Below are 22,101 nucleotides of genomic sequence, written 5' to 3' on the forward strand. Positions count from 1 at the left end.
ATTATCATGTGAATACACAGATCCAGTTTCAATCTGGCATTGGTCCCAACCAGCCTGCTAGTGAGAGAAGAACAGAGATTCAAGAGACCTGCTCTAACTTTCCTCACTGCATCCAGCGTTTCCCACATTAGTGACACATCTCCTTGCCCACTCCCTTCCCCCAGCGCACCTCAGATAACTGAAAGTTAATTACACATAACAAAAAAACCCCTCCTCTTGTCACTAGGCAAACCCAGCATAAAAGTGCAGATACTGGTGCATAGTTCCAGACAGTGCTGTGTAGAGTCAACTGTAAAAAAAAAAAAAAAAAAAAAAAAAAAGATTTTTTTTTCACAGCAAAGAAATCTTCTCCATATGAGGTGACCTAGATTAAAAAAAAAAAGGGGGGGGGGGGATTCCTCTTTTTGTATTGTATCCAGGCCTCGTTAAATTAATAAGGAATTTTTATTCTATTTTATTGCTTTGCTTGCTTACCTAGAAATGCAATAGCAGTAGAAAATGACTGTTGTCTTCTTTGCACTATTATGTTTCTTACAGATATTAATAGAATTACAGGGCTTTTTATATCTGGCAAAATAAGTAACTCCAAGGAAAACAGTAAGATGGAGATCCAAAGGTGTGGGGCGAGGGAAGAAAAAAAAAAAAGATCAGGTTTGGTCTCTGAAAAGTTATTTCTTTTCTTCTGCAATGTAAATCATAATACTTGCATGTGAGTAAAGCACAAATGTGCAGTAACCAAAAATTACAGAAAAAGCATTTGTAGAAGTCTGAATGCTTAGTTACGCAAATCCTTGAGAGGAGAAGACTTAAAAGAATCTGCAATGTGCAAGCCATCATCCAAAGTCATGAGATTTGTGGGGTTTTTAAGAGGATGACAGGGTTTTTGTGTGTTTTTTAAGAGGTTCTTTTTTTTTTTTTTTTTAAGATGACAGATGCTCCCTATAAATTTACTCTGCTTTAGTAAAACGGTTCAGTGATAGAAAGCTTTGCAGATGCTGATTAAGAGTTACAAGAATATATCTCTCTATATTACTTAAAAATATAATGTTTAATTTTAGGCCAAATTTTATTAATTCAGCATTATTACATTAAATAGATTCAGTATTTTTTTTTCGTTAAACACACACCTCCCTACAGGATGCATTAATGATTCTTAATATTACCTCTCGAGATGGACAAGATGCAAGAGAGCTGTCTCTGACTTTTGTCTGTTAGAAGGCACTAAATTACAGAAAATAAAAACCCTCGAATTTAAGTTTGAAATACAGTTCAGGATAGCAGAAAAGAATAAAAATTCTCTAGTTCTGAACCAGTATTCTCTGTCAATTAACGTAATACAAACTGAGCTCTAAGGATTTCCTCTAAATCATGTATTTGAGGACAAGGAGTCCTGGTAACTCTGACTCTAGATTAGTAATTTATGTGAAAAAAATCCTCAGGCTCATGAAAGTAATCTAGAATCTTACACTGATTACAAAAGGAATTATTAACACCGTTATTCAGACAAAAAGCATGATTTCCACAGCACTGTTTCCTTTTCCTTGGAAATCACTAAAGGGATGCTATCATTTAAGTTGAATGAGAATTTCAAAAGTGGAAAAAGTCTGCAGGACAGACTGGCAACTAGGGGTACGCAAAGACATTTTGTACGGTAACTTGATTTCTTTGTTTGTCAGAAGCATATACAAATGAACATTTACTTCCAAAGGATTTTTGCCACAAAACAGAATTAGCTTTGATTTAACTGGAAACCAGTTCAATGATATTAAAGCACACTACATGATAAAACTCAGTACATACTAAAATCAGCTTTTCATTAATACACACTGACTGGAAACTACTTCAAGTTGAGGGAATCATTAACATGGAACAACAGTAGGAAAAAACAGATACATGAAATTGGCTGGCCAAGCTGAAGCAGTTCTATCAAACTAGGTGGTGTGCAAGGTGTTTGGAATAATTTTAGTTCCCCCAACATGTCAAAGAGAGGGCAGCAGGGAACTGCTCTTAAAAGGGGACTTATTCTCCATCTTACGAGCTAGGTTTTCTATTGGATATGAACAAATATTGCTTAAATTTATTATAAGGATAGAACCTCTTGGATCGCTGGAGAAAGGATTTTTTCACAGATTTTGTTGGTTTTCTTAGTTTACGCATCTGTGCTTGAAGAAAAGCCCTCAGGCATTAAAGACACTTGCTAAAGCTTTGTTATTTTTGCTGTAAACCCTGCATGTCCCACAGAATTAGCTGTAAATGAGGATACCTACAGGATGGAGCTGTAGGAATTAATATACTAAAGCTTCTGAGGAAATGTGACAATGGAAAGAGTCAATACAGGTCTTAATCCCAAGACATATGAAATTCTGACAGCTCTCAAAGTCCAGCTCTTCAATTTCACATTATTTAACATTAACTAAACAACTGTGTCACCAATTTCAACTTCAAAACCAGGAATTTTTGAGGCTGACAAAATGCTACCATGTTCACATACAAACCATATACAAAGGGAAAAAAACAGCGTCACGCACACACAAAAACAATCTCCATAGCTCATCCAGCAGTCCAAGGAAAAGTGCTGGGCAGGAGGTCTGCATCCTGGTGATGAACCTGATGGGCAAGACTCTTCAAATCATTGGGAGAGAAGTGCTGGATGCCTCAAGAACCTCAAGACAGCCCAAGGGAAAAGGGTCTTTCTGGGCCTGTTGCAGGAAGGAATCAGGCAGAGAGAAGGGGCTGGACAGGTGGTAACAGCTGGAACAACTCATTTTTCTCCTTAGGCAGAAGAGCTGGTGGCCTATTAACTCCTATAGAATGCCACCTTCCTGCTTTAAGAGATTTGATATGTAGTAGCGGTTCTTCCCCACAGTCACTTCCTGTAAGAATTTAAGTTTTCATTTCAAATTCTCATGCTGGGGGTGTGAGGCCAGGTGTTAGGGGTGAAGTCATAAGGTACGGGGAAAAACAGAAGTCTATTTTCCACAACTGTTCTTTAAACTGCCTGCGAATGCTTAGTACTTCTGCTGCTTGGCCGCCTCTCCCCTGCTGTGCTGAATCAAAGCTTCATAAAGTCCTTGCTCTTCTCAGAATGCAAAAGGAACACTTGTGACAGGCAGAAAATATTACTGCTGGCACTGGACTGTCAGTTTATCGGGGAGAACCGCGCAACCAAAAAAACTGCACAATACAAATGAAATTATGTTGTCCATCCCCTGGAAAAAAAACCCCTGCATTTAGCACTTGAGATCAGCAATAATTGGATGCAAAGCCTGGGGGAAGACATGAAAAATCAGAATACAGAAAAGAAAAAAGATGCGATAAAGCAAACAACACATTATTAAGGAAAGAAACGTGTCTGGACAGTAGTCCAGTATGCAAAATTTGCATAACACAGAACCAGAACAGCAATAAAGCAGACCGAAACCATTTTGTATTCTGGGTTTTCAAGTGAAGTTTGAAGCACCCCGAACCCTGTGTTCCTCACAGGAAGCTGTGATAGGAGAATGGATTGAATTCCAGTTGGATACCTAGAACGTCAGCTTACTTAATAAAAAAAAAAATAGAAGCTTTAGAATTATGAAACATCCCCTTGAAATGTTTCCCAAGGTATACGGAATAAGAAGCACCCTCCTGACTTGAAAAGATTGCTTGGTCTTTCCTCTCTCTCACAACTTTGCAAAGTTAGGGGATGTGCTTATATTCCTTATTGAATGATATAACAATTATCAGCTACTCATTAGCAAACAAAAATATGCATGTTTCAGAATAACTAGAAATCTTTTCCTAGTTCTACCACCATTTCAGATTGATCTATATTGCTGCATCTCCGTTTTAAATTTAAGACATTCAACGATTAATGAAATTGCTAAGTTTATGGCTTGGATGTGATTAGAATGGAGTGCTAAATCTTGACCATTTATAAAAAAAATGCAGCAAGCGTAAGCTGGGTTTCACAACTAACTAAGCAATGGGGAAAATCTGCTAAGGAAAATAAGGCAGGCAATACTGACACTTGTGGTCATTTCTAGATTGCTGTTTTTCATTCAGTTACAAACATGCTTGTGATAGTCAAGAAACATGTTGGGATCACAAAGTATATTCTATGATCCTGTCCTCTCTGCTCTAAATGACTTATTGGAGAAGTATTCTTTTTGAAGCAAAGAGAAGAATGGCCACTGGCAGTATACGTAATAATTAAAAAAAATGAGAAAATAATAAATAATAATAAAAACACAGAAAATTAAAACTAAGCATTTATGACATTTTGTATTAACACATTTCCAGAAGGAAAAAATAAAGTTTAAAAGCAAAAATAACTGACCTTGAAAATGTTGCCATTAATCATTTTGAACTGTCACTTGAAAGGTTTTCAACACATTACAGCTGAAATAATACTACATTTTACTATGATAAAATGGAATAAGCTTTGCAAAGTATTCATGGAGCATCCAGAAAGCACGGTCCATATGGGAACACCGTTGACATGTCAGCTATGATGCACATATTTAGTTTAACTTTCATGGGACTTGTGGCCACCAGGCAGAAAATTACCTAGCACTACACGCCTGACTATCACGACCACTCTGAATTGTTTTGAGAAACTTCTATTAATGTTGCCAAGACAGAACTTTATTCAATGGCTCAACCTTAGGGTCCGATTTATTTTAAAACCAGTAAGACAAGATTCTGCTGATACCCTCTAAAAATGACATGTAGGAAGTTTAAGTTTTTTGAAGAAAATATTCCAAACTTACACACCTTTGTTTTGCCTAAGTACATTTTGCATAGTTCACAGTTGTCACATGTGCAGGTTAGTCTAAGTAGACAACTTTTCTGATTCCTTGCATCTGCTTCTAGCTTTGCAGAACTCACTGAACAGTCAAGCTTTCACTGGCCACGGTAACTCAATAGTGTTCCTTACACACACACTGCACATCTTCACATCAGAGTAACTCCTTCTTAGTCTTAATAGATGGCAGCCTTTCAAACACTAACATTGCAGCTTCTAATTTAAGATGTAACCATAGTAACATTACAGAACATACTACTCCTTGGATCGAGAACAAGCAGTCCGCTGACCCTTCACGGTGAGATTTAGCCGAAATAAAGCTCATTCCAACCTCCAGCCCAGCAAGATTACTCAAACCTTCAGGTCATATTTCCAGTACAGAGCAAGCTCTGCCCTCCTGAAATACCCAGAAACATACAGTATCACATAAAAGTAGTAAAGAACAAAGTGCTATAAAAGAAAAGGAATTTCTTCCTGAAACTTTGACTCTCTAAAGCTACATCAGTCACACCCAGATAGAAAGTAGTAGAAAAATCAAAGCTTTTCCTTACTTTTCTGTAAGATGAGCAAAGACTTGCTCATCCTTTAAAAGCAAAGAATGAGTGAACAAAAGAAACTGTTCATTAAGATTTAAGAATTCAGTATTCGGTTTGTTCACATGGCAAGATGACAAATTTTACACATATCAACAGGCAACAGCTCTGCCTGAACTTTGCAAGCTATGCAGAAGTGACATGGTCATATAATTAAAAGCCAAAGCTGATGTCTGCTCCCTTCTAAATTTACTTTAAAACAGATTCTATTTAGAAAAAATGGCCCTTGGCATTTTTGTACCTTTAGTATTTACTAATGAGCATTTACAGAAAAATAAAAACAGCTCTGCCCACCCCAATATGTAAACATAATACATATAACTCACAAACCTTCAGAGATACGCTTCGGGTATAGTGAAGCAGTAGTAAATAAATTAAGTGGAAACACTATGGATTTTAATAACCATTCTGTTGAGATTCAGACTTGCTTCCTGAATACAATGTTATGCGTCTTATATGAAAATTCAAAAATCAGAGGCAGATTCGCATGCTGGTATTCAAAAAAACATTACTTGCTTCTACGTAAATCAACACAGGTAAATTAACTACATGTCTATCTCACTTGATTTCCTACTCGTAGCTCAGAATGCAGCAAATTGACAATACTCCTAGCCAAACTCTGTCACATATTTGTATGCATACAGCAACAGATTATATATAGTTCTGTATATTATGTAGGGTAAGGATAAGTAAGCTTTGTGTGTTTAAGTGGAAAATTCAGTAGACTGAGCACACATGCAACCTTTCAAAGCACTGATTCTCAATTATTCAGAAACGTCCCAGAACAGGAAGCGGTGCTGGACACAGGTTTCTCCTCTCTCGCTCCACTGCCCTGCCGACCCCCCTCCATTTTTTAAATTCAAAATTTTTAGAGTGGAGGAGATACGAGTCTTTACCGATATACATGTTATATTTATAACTAATATTTAAGGAATACTCTCATGCTCCTAAAATGTCCTCAAATAGGATATTAGGATTTGGGGAAATTGTCATTAGGATAGGAAATGCATACATTAAAAACAAGAGTAAATTAATAGAGAAAGTTAGTGTACATAGGTGATTTAGTTAGTAGAATATAAATCTGATTATGTTTCTAGTAAATTACCAGAATATGCATTTAGAATATTAAAACACACTGACTGCCTTGGGAAGCCTTATTTGCCAGTAAAGGACGTACCCACCCCCAATCCTACTAATCAGAGATACCATATGATAGAGCAATTACATTTTCTTTATCCTTTGGCTAAAAACAAAACAAACCAAAAACCACAAAACCAAAACAGTCTAAAGAGCTAGTCATTAACTTTTCAAAATAGAGTGGACAAACACAGCGACTAATAAATACTTGGGGAAGTATGCTGGTAGCTTTCTATTTTCTGAGCTATCTATTGTGATATTTTATTTATAACATATAGTAAATATAATAAGATGCTTCAGCATAGAAGGGCCAGTCATTGAAAGGACAGAAGTGAAAGGAACACAAGTTTCATTAGGACCAGAAAGACAAATTCTATAATATACGTATGTCTGTAACAGACAAAAGACATTTTAGATCCATCAATAATTGAAATCAAATGTCCCCGATTCTGCAATACCAGACTTCGACCTTTACCAAGGAAGAAAGCCATTAACAGCAGAAAGGCAGCTTAACAGCATGTGCTTATACATTAGTGTCGTCCAGCTTCATTGACTAACCTAAGACTACAAAAAGCAGCTTTTTTAAGTAAGCACGTGTAAAGGAAGTACAAGCAAATACATTTTTTCTTTGGCATGAAGGCACAGAAGATTTATACTTGAAGAGAGCTAAATGGGTTAAATCAAGCTTTGGAATTTAAATGCTTATAATTCCTTTGCACTGCAGAACAGCTTTTAGAATACAGGAATAGAGCGTCTAGCATTAAAAATCCCCTAGAGAATCATAAGTTACAGTGTCAAGGAAAAGTGAAAACAATTTGGAAAAAAACCTTCAATCGTTCATTTAATAATCATACAATTTTTATACTATTCACCTATCATTGTGCTTGAACTGAGCATGTATCATTTATCAAATAGGAGCAAGAGCCCGTAAAGCTTTCTGGCTGCCTTTGGATTTAGTCAAAATGAATGCAAACAATCACGTGGGATTCAGCCAAGCAATGACGTTAAATTCTGCTCTGTCAGAAGACAGCATCTGTCAAAGCCCACATTTAAACTGCTGCCTGCCTGTGCAGCAGCTGAAGAACTACGGAATGGATTTTATAGACCAGAATCCTCAGTTAAAACAGCTCAAAACCATTTCTATTACTGCCTAGCAACAATGAAGGAAGGAATAGAGGGAAATCCTATTACTGAAGGCAACTGAGCCACTACGCGCTAGCACTCCCTGCTAACATTACCATTAGAAATATGGATACTGAGGAGAAGAGAACACAGCACTGCATTGTCCGACAAGGGAAACACCAGATGTAAAAGCTCCAATACATCGGCCGTCAACGCCAGACAGCCCCGATCAGAAGAGAAACGAGAACTACTGTCCTTTTGTTTGAAGGATGAACAAAAAGCCCCAAGACAAGGACAACACTTATGAGCAAGGAAGGTAACACAGCAACGAGCAGACAGATGGACAGATTGGATACTGTGAAAAGCAATCGCAGGAAGCAGGCTGTTGGGGGATGTGCGCATGTTCGATAGCATCTTTTTTGCTGAAGTGATGGCGTGCCAAAACTATTTTCTGTGGGTATAATCCTCGCACCATAAATGGCCTGACCAAGGAAGGTATGTCAAATCCTTGTGTGTGATACTCATTCGATTGTCTGTTACCTTTTCAGCCATTACAGATAACGATCGTTCCTAATTCGCAGAGCCCTGAGATAACATGTCTCTGAACAGGGAGAAAGAATTCTAGCAGGTTTTCCTCTCCCACAGCACAATGTCACTACCTTACACTTCCTAAATGCATTGCTTACAGTCTGCACAAGCTTGGTGTGGCTAGAGAGGAGGGATTAAAGGGATAATGTTGCTACTGTAATGATTGCTTTTAACTGAGAAATTAAAAACTCAAACCCCTCCAGTACAGAAAAAACAGTTAGAAATCCTCTCAAACTAGGTCAGAATAAATCCTTATCCTAAGTAATCTTAAAGCACTGGTGAAATGGCCATGATGTGACACGCTGAGAGCGCTGAACCATCAAAACAGACCACGCAGTCAAATTACATTATCTTAAAAGTATCTTCAGACCTTTTTACACTTGCTTTTTTACCCCTGAAACAAAAGCAAAATGTCATCAGGCTAATATCAGCCAAGCATAAACTGGGAGCCTGCAAAAGACTGGATATGATTTAAACCATCAGCAGTGCAATCAGGCACCACATTTTACAAGTAACATAAGGCTCCCCTGACATCCCAAAAGGAAACCTTCAGACACTAAACACTCAAAATGGTGAGCATGTAACTTATCTCCTGCCATCATTACAATTTCTGTTTAATGTGAAAACACTGACTGTTTAACTTTGATTGTAAAATGACATTCCATCTCATTGCCATTCATTTCTATTTATTGTTGAAATCTAAATACTTCATCACTAGTAGCAAACAAGCAAGATTAATATTTGCAATACAAATTTAAGACCTAAATCTATAGCAATTTAATACACCACAGAAAGAAAGTGCTTATCTGCAGAATCTACCAATAAGCTATAATAAATCATTAAATGTCAATATAAATGTGCTTTCTTTGCCCAAGGCAATGCTAACATGCACTAAAACAACTGCAACTGGAAAGAGCTCACATACCTAAGGATGCAGCATACAACAGTCACTGGTTTCAGATCACTTTTAAGACATTTCGAAGGTAAAGTCACTTTCCAGAACTTTTAAAACAAGAAATTCTACCTGCAGGCAATACTCCTGGAGAAGCATGCTTAGCTAGTGGTGCGACTTTCATATCTGACATTTAAAAACCTGCCCATCAAACCTCATCCCGAGCGCTGTTTTGTGCAAAAGATTAATGCAGTTTGTAAGTGAACTCAGGCACATTATGTGAGGCCTAATATGCAGCCGCTGCTGCTGTTTATCAGAATACCGACTCGGGCTGCCTTTTGAACTCTTCCCTCTAATTAAAGAGTTTGCCCACACAGCTAATCAAAATATGAAAATCCAGGACGTGTGAATAGGAAGTCGAATGCTTCAATCTGCAAAGCTATAATTATAGAGCAGAACTGGAAGTACAAGGAACCGAAACACCAGCAGAGCACAGATCACAAATAAAAATTCAAGAGGCATTCACAGTTTATATATTTGGCATTTGATAATGCATCAGTGACTGCACAGTCAAGTGCCAAAAATGAAGCAGAACTATTATAAAGCCTATCTTCCAAATGCAGAGCTACATACAAAGACACACTTCCAGAAGACAAGGTGATTGTATAGAAACCTTTTGCTATACTTAGGCTTTTTTATCTACTGGCAATGGTTGGTACCTGTTCATAAGCCTTCTGTGAAAGGAAATTTTAAATATTTGGGCAAAAGCAGTAACGCTCTAACACTGATTAAAAAGTGAGAGAAAAATAATATTTTTATTATACTGTTTGATCGTGTTTTTAATATACGTTGATAGCTGCTTACATTATTTTTAAACAATGCATCCTAGCATGTAGTATTTTTGAAGGAGCAATTGCTACTGCTGCATTTAAAATGCTTAATATCCACTGTATATTTTGAAATGTTTTACACCTGAATTACAAAGAAAATGAGACACAAAGTTATTCATTTTTTTCAGTCAATAGTTTTATGAAGCTGAAAAATAGATGTGCGTTTTTCCCCTATCCATACAATGCCTTTTTAAGGGGAAACAGAGACTGAAGATTTTCTAGGAAACTCCCGCCTTGAAAAATCAAGGGAATATGTAAGTGAGAAAGTATTCTCTTTACATTTCTTATGATTCTAGTTCTGTCCCTCACTGTAAAACATATTTTAATGTGCACAGTGTCAGCATGCAGCCTGGAAAAAAAAAAAGGGGGGAGGGGGGGTATTCAGCTATTACAACTGCCTTTTCTGGGACACCTTCTCAGTGCAACATGGAAAGACAGCACCTGAAAACAGTTTTCAGTTTACACAAATATTTACATAACTTGAGATTCTCACTTTTGCCTATTCCCATATGAAAGTAGGTGCACAACAAAACACTACCTCAATTAAAAATTAAACACAGATTAGCAGTGCAGTGCAGATTTGCTGAAGTATTTGCATCTAATGACCGCAGTTTTAGAAGTGGAACAATTCAGTGTGACAAAATTAATCCGAATTCCAGCTGCTGCTCCATAATTGGGAAATTCTGGTTTTGACTTTCTTCCTAAACTGCATACACATGCAATGGAATGAAAATTAATCAAATATTCCCACTGTTGCCCTCCAAACTGGTATCAAACAATTAATTTCCCTGAGATCTAGGGTACCCTTTGAAGTGACATTTATATTTGCTTATGCAGAGATATTCTTCCCAAATAGCTGAGTGTTCATTTAAAACTCACTGCACACTGCAGAGAAACTAAAAGTTATTAGTTTTGAAGGCATGCTTTTATTTTCTAAGCATGCAAAAGCAGGTGCAAATGGTCAGATAAGCAGAAGTATTCTACATTTGGGGCTTATTTTCTTTTACATAAGGATAATGCCTCAGTTAAAGCAGCATAAAATGAGTAGTGTGGAATTTCAGGTTAATTCTCAAGCTGCACACTTTAGACACACATGTTTAACAGCTGTAGACTGGAAAATAATTTTTAGAAAGATAGCTCAGTCTCTGGTAAGCGGCATCGGTCCAAAGCAGTTAAAATCTTTAAAAAAATCATAAATACTTTCAGTGAGCTTGAGAACAAAATTCATGAACGCTGTGTAACAGCACGACAGGGAAGAGCTTAATAGATCACTAGGCAAATTTTTTGCTATTTCAGAAAGAGAATTAAGGAGAGTGTCGCCTTTTTAGATACATTTACATTGTCACAAACCAGTTAAAATCCCCACTTACTTGCTCCTCCTAGTGGAGGTTAGCAAGAGAGACAACTCCGACTCTGTGCAATACTACTTCCCCCTTGCTTCTAATACTGTGAATGAGGCATCTTCTGCATACACGTTATTTTGTTTATATATAACTGACACACAGTAATTAAAATAAAGCTCAGTTACAGGTCTCTCCCTACCCTTTTGAAATACAAATTTTCCCTTACATGAACCAGGCAGATTGAATGTTGTCAAACACATACAATTTAATGATATATTATTCAACTGCCATCTCATCTTAAATTACTTCCTTACAATGTAAAATCCTGTAATTTTCCATATAACATGTCACTTAGTTTTTAAATGCAGAAATTAATCCAAATATTGGTTTTAGAAGATAGCAAAGCAATTAATAAATTACACATTTATATTAGAATTAGCATTTTCTATGGACTCTTGTTCAACTGTCATCCTTTTTCCTATACAAAACCCTAGGGCCCAGAAATAAATTAGAGCAAATTGAAAATCGCAAACGAATTGCTACTGTGCAATGAAAGGTTCATTTACAAGACGATGTGATCAGCTTTTAATATGCAGCATCATGAAGCTGCCATATTGACTCTGCTCTTGAATATGAAAAAAATTTAAGAGAAAATGAAGCACAGACTACTTTGACACTTTTTCCTACAGTTACAGCTGCTGGTAACAATATTTGAAATTTTTGTATGATACCAGAAGTACAGTAGTTACATATAAACTTATAGAGGAAAAAAACCAGAAATCAAGTTCATCAGACAGTTTTCCAGGAACTTACTGCTGTGCAATTTTACTTCCAATTAATATGAACATTTACCTAAGATCTCTGCCTACCAAAAATCAACAGCTTAATTTTACATCAGCTGCATATGAGCCTGGCACAACAGCCAAGTGTTCCATTCAATATTTTCCTTCATTGTGGAGTAGAAGGTTAAAGGTGCCTGAAAGGTGACCGAAAATGTTATCCTGTGTTACCATCTGAGGGCTGTGCAGTGAGGTTACTGGACCCTGAAAATTAATTTTGACAGGTGCATCTTCTCATTGACTTTCTGAACACAGCCGGGGCCGGTGGAAACATGCCAAGCAGTGTACTGTGACTAACACAACTCTGCCATAATCAACCTTGCGCCGTCTGTCCCACCACCAATACATGACCATTTTACAAAAAAAGGTTTTTAAACTGTGAGCCGTACTAGCCTCTGCATGTCAAATCAATTTTAATTAATGCCAATAAACCTTCCATCTGGTATCAAGGCCTTTTCATTGAGTCCTTCTCAAACACTGTGGAAGGATTTCACAGTCAGTATACATGAAGCTATTTACATCTACTTCACACTACTTCTGCTAACATGATCAATTTTTTTTTTTTTCCTTATCATCTTTGGTACCCAGGATGTTTGTCAAAACTTTTACCATGAAAAAAAGCATTTTTAAAAGCTAACAAATCAAGTCAACTTTAATCATAAATGAAGGTTGGCTTCTGGCATAAAATCAAACCTTGTTTATATTAGCATTGGCTGTTTTTTCAAAAAACTGAGCTCAATTTTATGTTTATATCTACTTTCTCATTGTAACCTTTTATATTATGAGCATGTGAAATTAAAGATTTCTGATTTTCTTTTTTTAAATCTTTGCAGAGTGAGCCATTTGCAGACAACTACTCGACATGAACAAAAGAAAATGAATACCAAAGAATAGCAGTGGATTAAAAAACAATCAGAAAAGCATTTTGCTTCGCCATTGTCTCATATCCCATCATTGGATTCTTACAACATGCTTCAGTGGAGAAGACGACACTGCTGCTTTGCAAAGATGACCTGGAATAGCAAAAGGTCTCTGTTTCGCACCCATCTTATTGGCCTGATCTCTCTCGTATTTCTTTTTGCTATGTTTCTGTTCTTTAATCATCACGACTGGCTGCCAGGCAGGGCTGGATTCAAAGAAAATCCCATGGCTTACACTATACGAGGATTTAGATCTACAAAAAGCGAGACAAACCACAGCTCTCTAAGGAACGTGTGGAAAGATGCCGTACCTCAGACGCTAAGGCCTCAAACAGTCACCAACTCCAACAACACGGATCTGTCACTGCAAGGAGTAACTGGTTTGGAAAATACACTCAGTGCCAATGGAAGTATTTACAACGAAAAAGGTACTGGGCATCCAACTTCATATCATTTCAAATACATCATCAACGAGCCTGAGAAATGCCAAGAGAAGACCCCTTTTCTAATATTGCTCATAGCTGCAGAGCCAGGCCAGGTGGAAGCTAGACAAGCTATTCGACAAACTTGGGGTAACGAAAGCCTGACACCTGGCATCCAAATTGTTCGTATTTTTTTGCTGGGGTTAAGCATCAAGATAAATGGATACCTCCAGCGTACCATACTAGAGGAAAGCAGACAGTACCACGACATCATTCAACAAGAATACTTAGACACGTACTATAATTTAACCATTAAAACTCTGATGGGAATGAACTGGGTTGCATCTTATTGTCCACGTGTTCCATACGTTATGAAAACTGACAGTGATATGTTTGTCAATACTGAATATTTAATACACAAGCTTCTGAAACCAGAACTTCCTCCGAGGCACAAGTATTTCACAGGTTATTTAATGAGAGGTTATGCACCTAATAGGAACAAGGATAGTAAGTGGTATATGCCACCTGATTTGTATCCAAGTGAACGTTATCCTGTATTCTGCTCTGGAACTGGTTATGTTTTTTCTGGCGATTTAGCAGAAAAAATCTTTAAAGCCTCCTTAAGCATCAGACGTTTACATTTAGAGGATGTATACGTGGGGATCTGTCTTGCCAAGCTGCGAATTGACCCTATGCCTCCACCCAATGAGTTTGTCTTCAATCACTGGCGAGTTTCTTACTCCAGCTGTAAATATAGCCACCTAATTACCTCCCATCAGTTCCAACCTAGTGAACTGATCAAATACTGGAACCACTTACAACAAAATAAGCACAGTGCCTGTGCCAATGCAGCAAAAGAAAAAGCAGGCAGGTATCGCCATCGTAAACTGCACTAGAAGGACAACGCTCCCTCTGTCAAATGTACTCCATGTGCAATTTGTAAATACCGCTGAACGCATGTACAGTGAAAAATGGATGAGCTTAATGGGACAGCCTTTAGTTGATCCCCATCACATAGTGGAGTCTGAAAATTATTTTTTTAAGTTAAAAAAAAAAAGTATAGTTCTTGATAACACTAATATTATGAAACTATAACCAAAAGGTTTTCCCAGCAAATTGGAGGAAAAAACACGACAGCATATAAAGATTTTTGTGTTAATGTGCAATAAGAAGCATGCACACTTTGGTGGTACAATTGCTGATTTATGTGCCAATAAAATATAATTGAGCATATTTTCCACACTAAAATTTTGTTTTAAAAAAAATGCATTCATAGCTCTAGTTCTCTTCAATGTAATGTTTTTTTGTTATCTAGAATTGCTATAAAATGAAAAATGAAAACTAAGGAAATGCACAAAGGGCAGATCAGTTTTACGTTCAAATACCACATTAAAATTATTATACGCTTCTTTAATGTACTATACATTTAGCAATGTCACATTTACAATTTAGGAAGACACTGCCAATGAACTCTAAAACACTAAGAAAGTACTCCCTTAAAGTAGGTCCAGTTTTGGGAACGTTGCTTATTTTGGTTAGGAAAGAGGGATAAATGAAATCAAACTTCAGAAAACTGCTGCTTTGTACATCACCTTTGGAAATGCAAGCAGTGTTCTAGACTCAACTGTAGATTCAACTAGATTCTCCTCAAAGAGCTGACTAAAAGTTACTTAATTCTCTAGAAGTCATAGGGTGAGCTCCCAAAATGTGGTGCCAAGTAACATTCATCTTGGCATCTTGATGCCAATTCATTGAATCTGCTATTAATTTCCTTACATAACTCCAAGGCAGCTCAAAGGCTGATCAGAAGTGCAAAAATGGAACTTCAAGTCTTTCACCATCGTTTCAAAAATGTCTCATTTGGTGGAAAGAGAGAGAAATCCAACCAAGCCTCTGTTGATTTTGCACTTTCCTGCCTACCAAAAAACTAAGGATCAGTCTAGTGAAAAATAGGTCTGCTAGAGAAAATTAAGCCACACACCTTACTTTATAGGTGGTGAAGACCAGGTCATAATAAGATTGAGAGTTCCAGATAGCAATACGGGTGAGAACAAAATCTAAGCAATTTTAAAAATTAAAGCCACAACATGTACCACTGAAAATAAATTGTGAGAAGTAGGTTAAATCTATTTACAGGTTTCCAGTTTTCTAACAAACAGAACTTTTAAAGCTTATTTTCCAACAGAGTTACAGCAGAGTTGTATCAGATTCAGGTTCTTACTGTTTGTCACAGTGCCAGGGTAAACAATACCCACCTCTGATTTAGCAGCAAATGACGGAACTGTGATTAGTTTTCTGTTTGACTGGGACTTTTTAATTGGATAAAATACAAATATTTGATGTACTTTTATTATTTAATAAAATTGATTATATTTATGGTCTTCAGATTTCACTTTTTATGGGAAAGCTGCTCAGGAAGAAATAAATTTCTAGCTTTATCATTACTTGACTTTTCCAGTGTTCCCTAGTTCTTAAAGCCTAGTTTTCATACCATGCACAATACAGAGATCACAGCAGGTTTTTCTTCTTTGTAATGAAAAGACAAATCATATTACTGAGCACTCTCAGCAGCCCTAAGGCTGTTTGTATGCAGGAACTTATACACATGAACAGACTGTATTGCACTGGCCTAGCCCTCTAAAGAAATTCTAGGAGCTCCTATTGAAGATGGGTATAGGAATTTGCTCATCACCAATTTTTTTGGTGATCCTCCACTGAATTTCATCATCTGCTGTATTTGAGGTATGAGAATTATACATTTGTGCATTTCCAAGATACCTCAAATTGTAGAAATGTCTGTTTCTGAGGAGAGTGAATGTGTGTAAAAACAGTCACTCTCTGCAGAAGAGATTTCTCCAACTAGATTGAAAGTGCATCCACTTAGTTTACGTGATGACTATTGGCGTTCATGTGACGCAGAGATGCAAGCTGCATTAGAAAAAGTCTTTGGGAGTGTTCTTTCAACACCCATTTGTAGTTTTCTTCACACTCCATCTGCCTGCTTCCTTCCAGCTAATGCAGGCCACAGTTAATACCCCAGCTGAAAGCCACCCGGCTTACGTTAACTATATGAGAGCTTTACACAATAGTGCAAGTTTTAGACAACCAGAGTGAGTGTTGAAAGCCAGCTACTACTCAAGGGTATTCAGTTCTGGAAGACATACAAGCCCATAAGTGGCCTCTCCCCGAGTAATGCTGGCCAAGAACACAGTCCATCCTCTTGGAGAGGACTTCAACACTGTTCCCTGCCCTCAAGCACTTTCAAGCTAGACTGTAAAGTACTCTACTAGGATTTTACCAACTCTGGCTAGTTCAAAGTTACTGGTTTCTGGGTATAGTCCAGGAGGTTAATAACTAAACCTTAAATAGTTTGGCACTTGACTCATGAAGTTTGGCAGCCAAACCACCTCTCGGGTACTCCACTTTGGAGCTCATGCATGATGCCGATCTGCCCGAGCTTGGCAGAATTACGGTACAATGCCTACGAGTTCAGTATATCAAACTTCTTGCTAGTTAAAATACTAACGAGGAGTAAAAGATGTTAAAAAAAGCGCCATTTTTAATGTCTTTTTAAGGGTCCAACATAATTTTTAAAAATTCGTATTAATGTTTCGGTATAAGTTGAAATTACTCTATAAACATATTTGAATCATTATCAAGACAGCCAAAGGCTACTTAAATCATTTGTATCCCAGTACTGTTTTCTTTCACAGTTCGTTACAAAGCTTTCAGAAGCAGGAGGGACAGCTTCTATGATGAAATATGCAATTACAGAATGAAGGATCTACATTCCATTCTCTGAACGTTTTTACTGTTTTCTAGCTTGCGTTTAAGCTAGTTGCTCACTCTACTAGAATATAAAAACAGTTCACGTTAAAACTAGTACAATAATTATTTATATCCTTAAAACCTTTGACAAGTTCTCTCACTTCCTTTCCCCATAAAGCAAGACAAAAAATGCATTTTCATTAGCAACAGGATACAAGCTTGTATCTAAAAGTCCAACAGGTCTGCCATGCACTTAAAAAAAAAACCAAAAACCAACCAATATAACTAGTTAACTTATTGAGGTATAGAAGTTTGTATAATATTTGCTTTAAATGATTTTACTTCTCTGTGTGTCTGCTTCAGGTTGAAAACAAATACAAGAAGTCATAATGACTCAAAACTTATTACAGAAAAAAAATGCAACGCCATCAGTACCATCATTATGGCAAAGAAAAAAAAAATCTTAGAGAAGTGAAGCATGGTAACAAAAATCAGAAATTGGAATTCCATAATTTTTCCCTATTTATTTAACTTTCAACTAAATAAAGATTTACACATTGATACTAGATGACCAAAATGAAGTCTCACAAAAAATTGTTATTCACCAACAACAGAACTGTTCCTTTGACATCTCCAATTAAATCAGTGATGTGGGTTATTTGCAGATCACACATCAATAGATTTAAGCATGGAAAATGCACAACTACAGGTTTTGGTGTAATACAACTGATCCTATCCCCAGCCATTGTCAGATTTTTCATGGGTCAAGTTCACTATCTGTTCTAGTCTGAGGGAAAATTCAGTGTCCATTAAGATCTTCACTTAAATGTTATAAATTATTTTTATGTCCTATACAATTTTAAATTGTATGATGGCAGTAATCTAGAAGAGACGAGACAGACTGGCTTTCAGGTTAACCTTACTAGAATAGTAATTTAACATTTGCTTTTCTTTGCAATGCAGTAATATAAAATGTGTCAGTCCATCTTTACAAAATATTTTCAGAATATATTAACATGTTAAGACATGCATTAACTGTCTCAAAATCCATGCTAATTCAGGCACTGGAGGGGAGGGAAGCACCCAGAAGCCATTACTTTAGACTGCCCCCTCCATCCCTACTAATTTTCCTGATATGTTAACACAATCCGCAATCATACTTCAATCTAAAATACCTACATAATCCTACAGTGCAAGAAAATCTTATCTTTTGAATGAACACTCATTGCAACGTGTGAAAACTTCCTAGGAGGAGATGAAAGGGAGAGGGAAGATGCTAATATAGAAGCTACTACTTCTTACATTTGTGCTATTAGCAAGAACAGGCTTGTAACTGATTTGCAAAAGCAACAGTAGTTGTTTACATATTTTTCCAATTTTAAAACCCATTTCTCAACCTCTATTTTATGCTGTCAAATAACACACATAAATAAATATTTGACAATTACTTAATTACACTACGATAACGGCACCTATCAAATTTTAAGAGCATTATCATCCTTTTCATTTCAGACTGTTCTTCCAAAACAGTATGCGATTCGGGTGGCGCACAGTCTCACCCTTGCCGACCACAACAACTTCAGATTGCAGATCATACCCAACAGGCATGGCATCTGCTGTCTTGCTACACAGTACATCTCTAGGCCATCCAGTCCCGCCTCCCTTCTCCAGCTTTGCCTCGCAAGACCTAGCCACTCTGCCAGGGGAGCACGGGGGGAAGGAAGGAGGCAGGGAAGCTGCACCGCCAGCTATGCAATGCTGCACTGTGAAAATGTAGGTCAGAAAGGAGAGAACGTTGTCTTTCCTTTGTACCCACGGCAAGAGCGAAGTCAAAGGCTTTCCGGGATGGGAGGCTGGGGGAGGGCTGTGGAGAACAACTTCTTACAGCAAGTCAGTTAAAAAAAAGCTTTTGAATGTCAGAAAACGGAAGAGCGAAACTAAAAACACAGTAGCTGATCAACGCCACACAGGTTAAAAAATATAGGGCTGGCTCAGTGATAAGGGAAAGCATTAAAAGTGAGGCCAAATTAGAAAGCAGGATCTGAATTTCTAGTGATAAGTGTTTGCACTTCTCCCTTTCTGGAGAAAATAAAAATCTATTAGGTAAAGCCATTCTTTTAACAAAATTTTTAGTTTGTGATTGCAGTGCATGCTTTTTATTATGGCCTGAACCAAGAACATGACACGATGACATGAATACCAGGTCAGCAACTCCACAGAGAGTATTTTACATACAGGACTGTCAGCACGCAGTGAAACCAAAAGCAAAGAAAACTAGATCACTTGTATCTAGGATTTAACATTTCATTTTCAAAGAAAGAGTTAATTCCAGTCTTCATTTGTCCCTGGTTAACTCAAAAGAAATCTGGCCTGGTACAACATGATACCTTCCTTTCACAGTTAAATGACTGCAAAGGAATTTAGCTGAACATGGGATATGGATGAAAACCACCACATTGCCGTTCTGATATTACCATGGCAACAGTTACAAGAGCTCTCTTAAGCATTTAAATCTGACAGCTTTCATGATAACGCTAACTGGATGATAGTAATGATGAGTTTTAGTTCATGAGCTAACTGGTGTATAACTCAAACCACAGGGTATGAACCATTCCCTTTGCTTTTCTCAAGACTATGCTTATGGTCAAAATGTTTTGACCGAGACAGTAACCTTGAATTACTACTCTCAAAAAAAAAAAAAAAAAAAAAAGTCCCTCCAGCACAGGGAGTACTCATGGCTTAAAGCTTTATGTACTCTCAAAGGTTTCCATTTGAATGCTTAAGTTGCACAGTTGCTATAGAGGGTGGAGAAGTCAAGACTGCTAAAATCTTTGACGGTATTTTTCTCAAAGGGCTTTCATTCGCCTGGAAAGGCTCGAGAGAAGAATACACTTTCTAAAGAGAGAATTGAACTGCTGCTGATACCTTCCAGGTATCATTTGCCCGAGAGAGGAGGAGGAGGAGACCGGTGTTTTTCTACAATCTTTATCACTTTGTAACCAATATATGCTTTTTAAAATAAAAAAACACTGCAAGCTGCTTTACCTCACTGGAGGCCAAAGTGTACTGAAGAATGTACAAGTATGCCTCTGAGGACAAGTGCATCAGAACAAGCGCATCCATTTCCTTTTAGCCCATTTAGCTTTATCTAATATTAATTGACATTTCAACTGTTTAATATGAATATTCTGTGAACCACTCACTCTGATCTCCCAGCTGCTTAGTGTGGGCATAATGGAGAAGCCTCTTTTTCTTCACCTCATATGAAAGCAAAGTGTGTGAAAAATGTTTCTCATCCTAACATTTTAAGAATATCGGCTTTGATATTGTCTTGCAATTAATTCAACTGAAAAAGATGAAGAAACTGAGAACAATGAAATCCTTAAACGTTTAAAATTTCCCAAGATGACAAAAAATCAGACTAGAGGAAATAGCCATGCTTGCAAGGATGTAGAAGATTTATTTTTTCAACATAAAGTCCTCAAACAGTTAAGTATTCCCAGTTCTTTCCCTGTTAACACTTTTTAAAGTGTTGCATTGAAAAATTAAAAGCATCCATGCCGTCATAAAAACAGCAAATCCCTCCACTCTTGAAAAACCACAACCCCACCACATCTTTTCTTGTGGAAAGGCCAAGTGTTCCCAAATCTCAGTAAACTCGAAATTTAAAACAAGAAAAACCAACTGCCACAAGAAATCCTTTGTTAATAAAATACCAAACAAGTCACCAAGGAAAACAGAAACCTTGCTCACTGTCTTTACTAAATATTTAACATATCCTGCATTTAAACAAGTTGAGGTCTAAGAAATATTTTGAAAATGAGAGAGATATTCTAGGTTTCATTCAGGATTTCTATGTCGCTGTCATCACTTCCAAAAGAAGCAAGAATTCAGTATACAAAAAAAAATCGACGTCACAATTTAAGCCTGTTGTGCCATAACATATAGGTTGATGCAAGATGGTAAAAAAAAAAGAAACACTGGAAAACACCATCTGTGACTCAGTCAAAAATTTAGTACTGCCACTTAATGCAAATGCCAGTCTTTTTATAGGCGTTCCTCTGAAGTCCACCTAGGCATTGATTTTTGTAGACATAAAAATTCAACTCAATTATCCAGACGTCTGAATCAAGAGAATAACCAATTTCCCATTGTATCATCTTTGAAAAATTCAAAGTATTGTATTTTATTGATTGTTTTTTAATGTAGAAAAGGGTAACAGTTTTATGTCCCAATAATTTAAAAAAAACAAGATTACGATTCAGAGGTATTCTTAACATTCTAAAATAAAAGTAAATATCATATATGTACCTGAGGGGACAACTAACACATCTGTTCCTCAAAAAGCATAAGCTTATGCTGTAAGCACACTGAGGCATACCAAAGGGGGGAAAAAACCCCAAAACTCAACAAAGCCACAGAAACCACATTGTTCCTGTATAAATATATCTGCAACAGAAAAGTATTTTCAATAATGCCTCTATTAATGTCATGAGAAAAATTCTGTCTTTCAAATATGAAATTATTTCTAAAAGTTGATGCAGCAGATTACTTCTATCCTTTCACCAATTTGAGGTGGTTTATCTATTTTGGAAGTTAACCACATTAATTAAGAGAGCTAATCTTTTCTCTGAATTCTCAAAATGGTTAAAAAAATAATTAGAGAAGAATGATAATCACAATTCTTTTACTTTACAAAAGTCATAATTTATTCAGATTTAAAAGCCATAGTTACTACTTCATACTATCCAGCTGTCAATTATCCCCTTTTTAAAAGCAGGCAAGTTTGCTTACTACATCC

General features: G+C 36.9%; 2 protein-coding genes across 2 annotated transcripts in view; one reads left to right on the plus strand and one right to left on the minus strand.

Moving 5' to 3' along the window:
- The window catches only part of CDC73 (cell division cycle 73), a 118,273-nt gene that overhangs the window by 37,528 nt on the left and 58,644 nt on the right, over window positions 1–22,101 (minus strand). The window lies entirely within an intron of this gene.
- On the plus strand, window positions 13,160–14,428 carry LOC309590404 (beta-1,3-galactosyltransferase 2; the record flags this gene model as incomplete). The annotated part of the gene is made up of 1 exon (XM_082311543.1): window positions 13,160–14,428. The coding sequence occupies one exon, from the start codon at window positions 13,160–13,162 to the stop codon at window positions 14,426–14,428; it is 1,269 nt and encodes a 422-aa protein (XP_082167669.1).

This window comes from Platalea leucorodia, assembly GCF_965183815.1.
Source record: "Platalea leucorodia genome assembly, chromosome: 5".
In the NCBI taxonomy this organism is placed as follows: Eukaryota; Metazoa; Chordata; class Aves; order Pelecaniformes; family Threskiornithidae; genus Platalea; species Platalea leucorodia.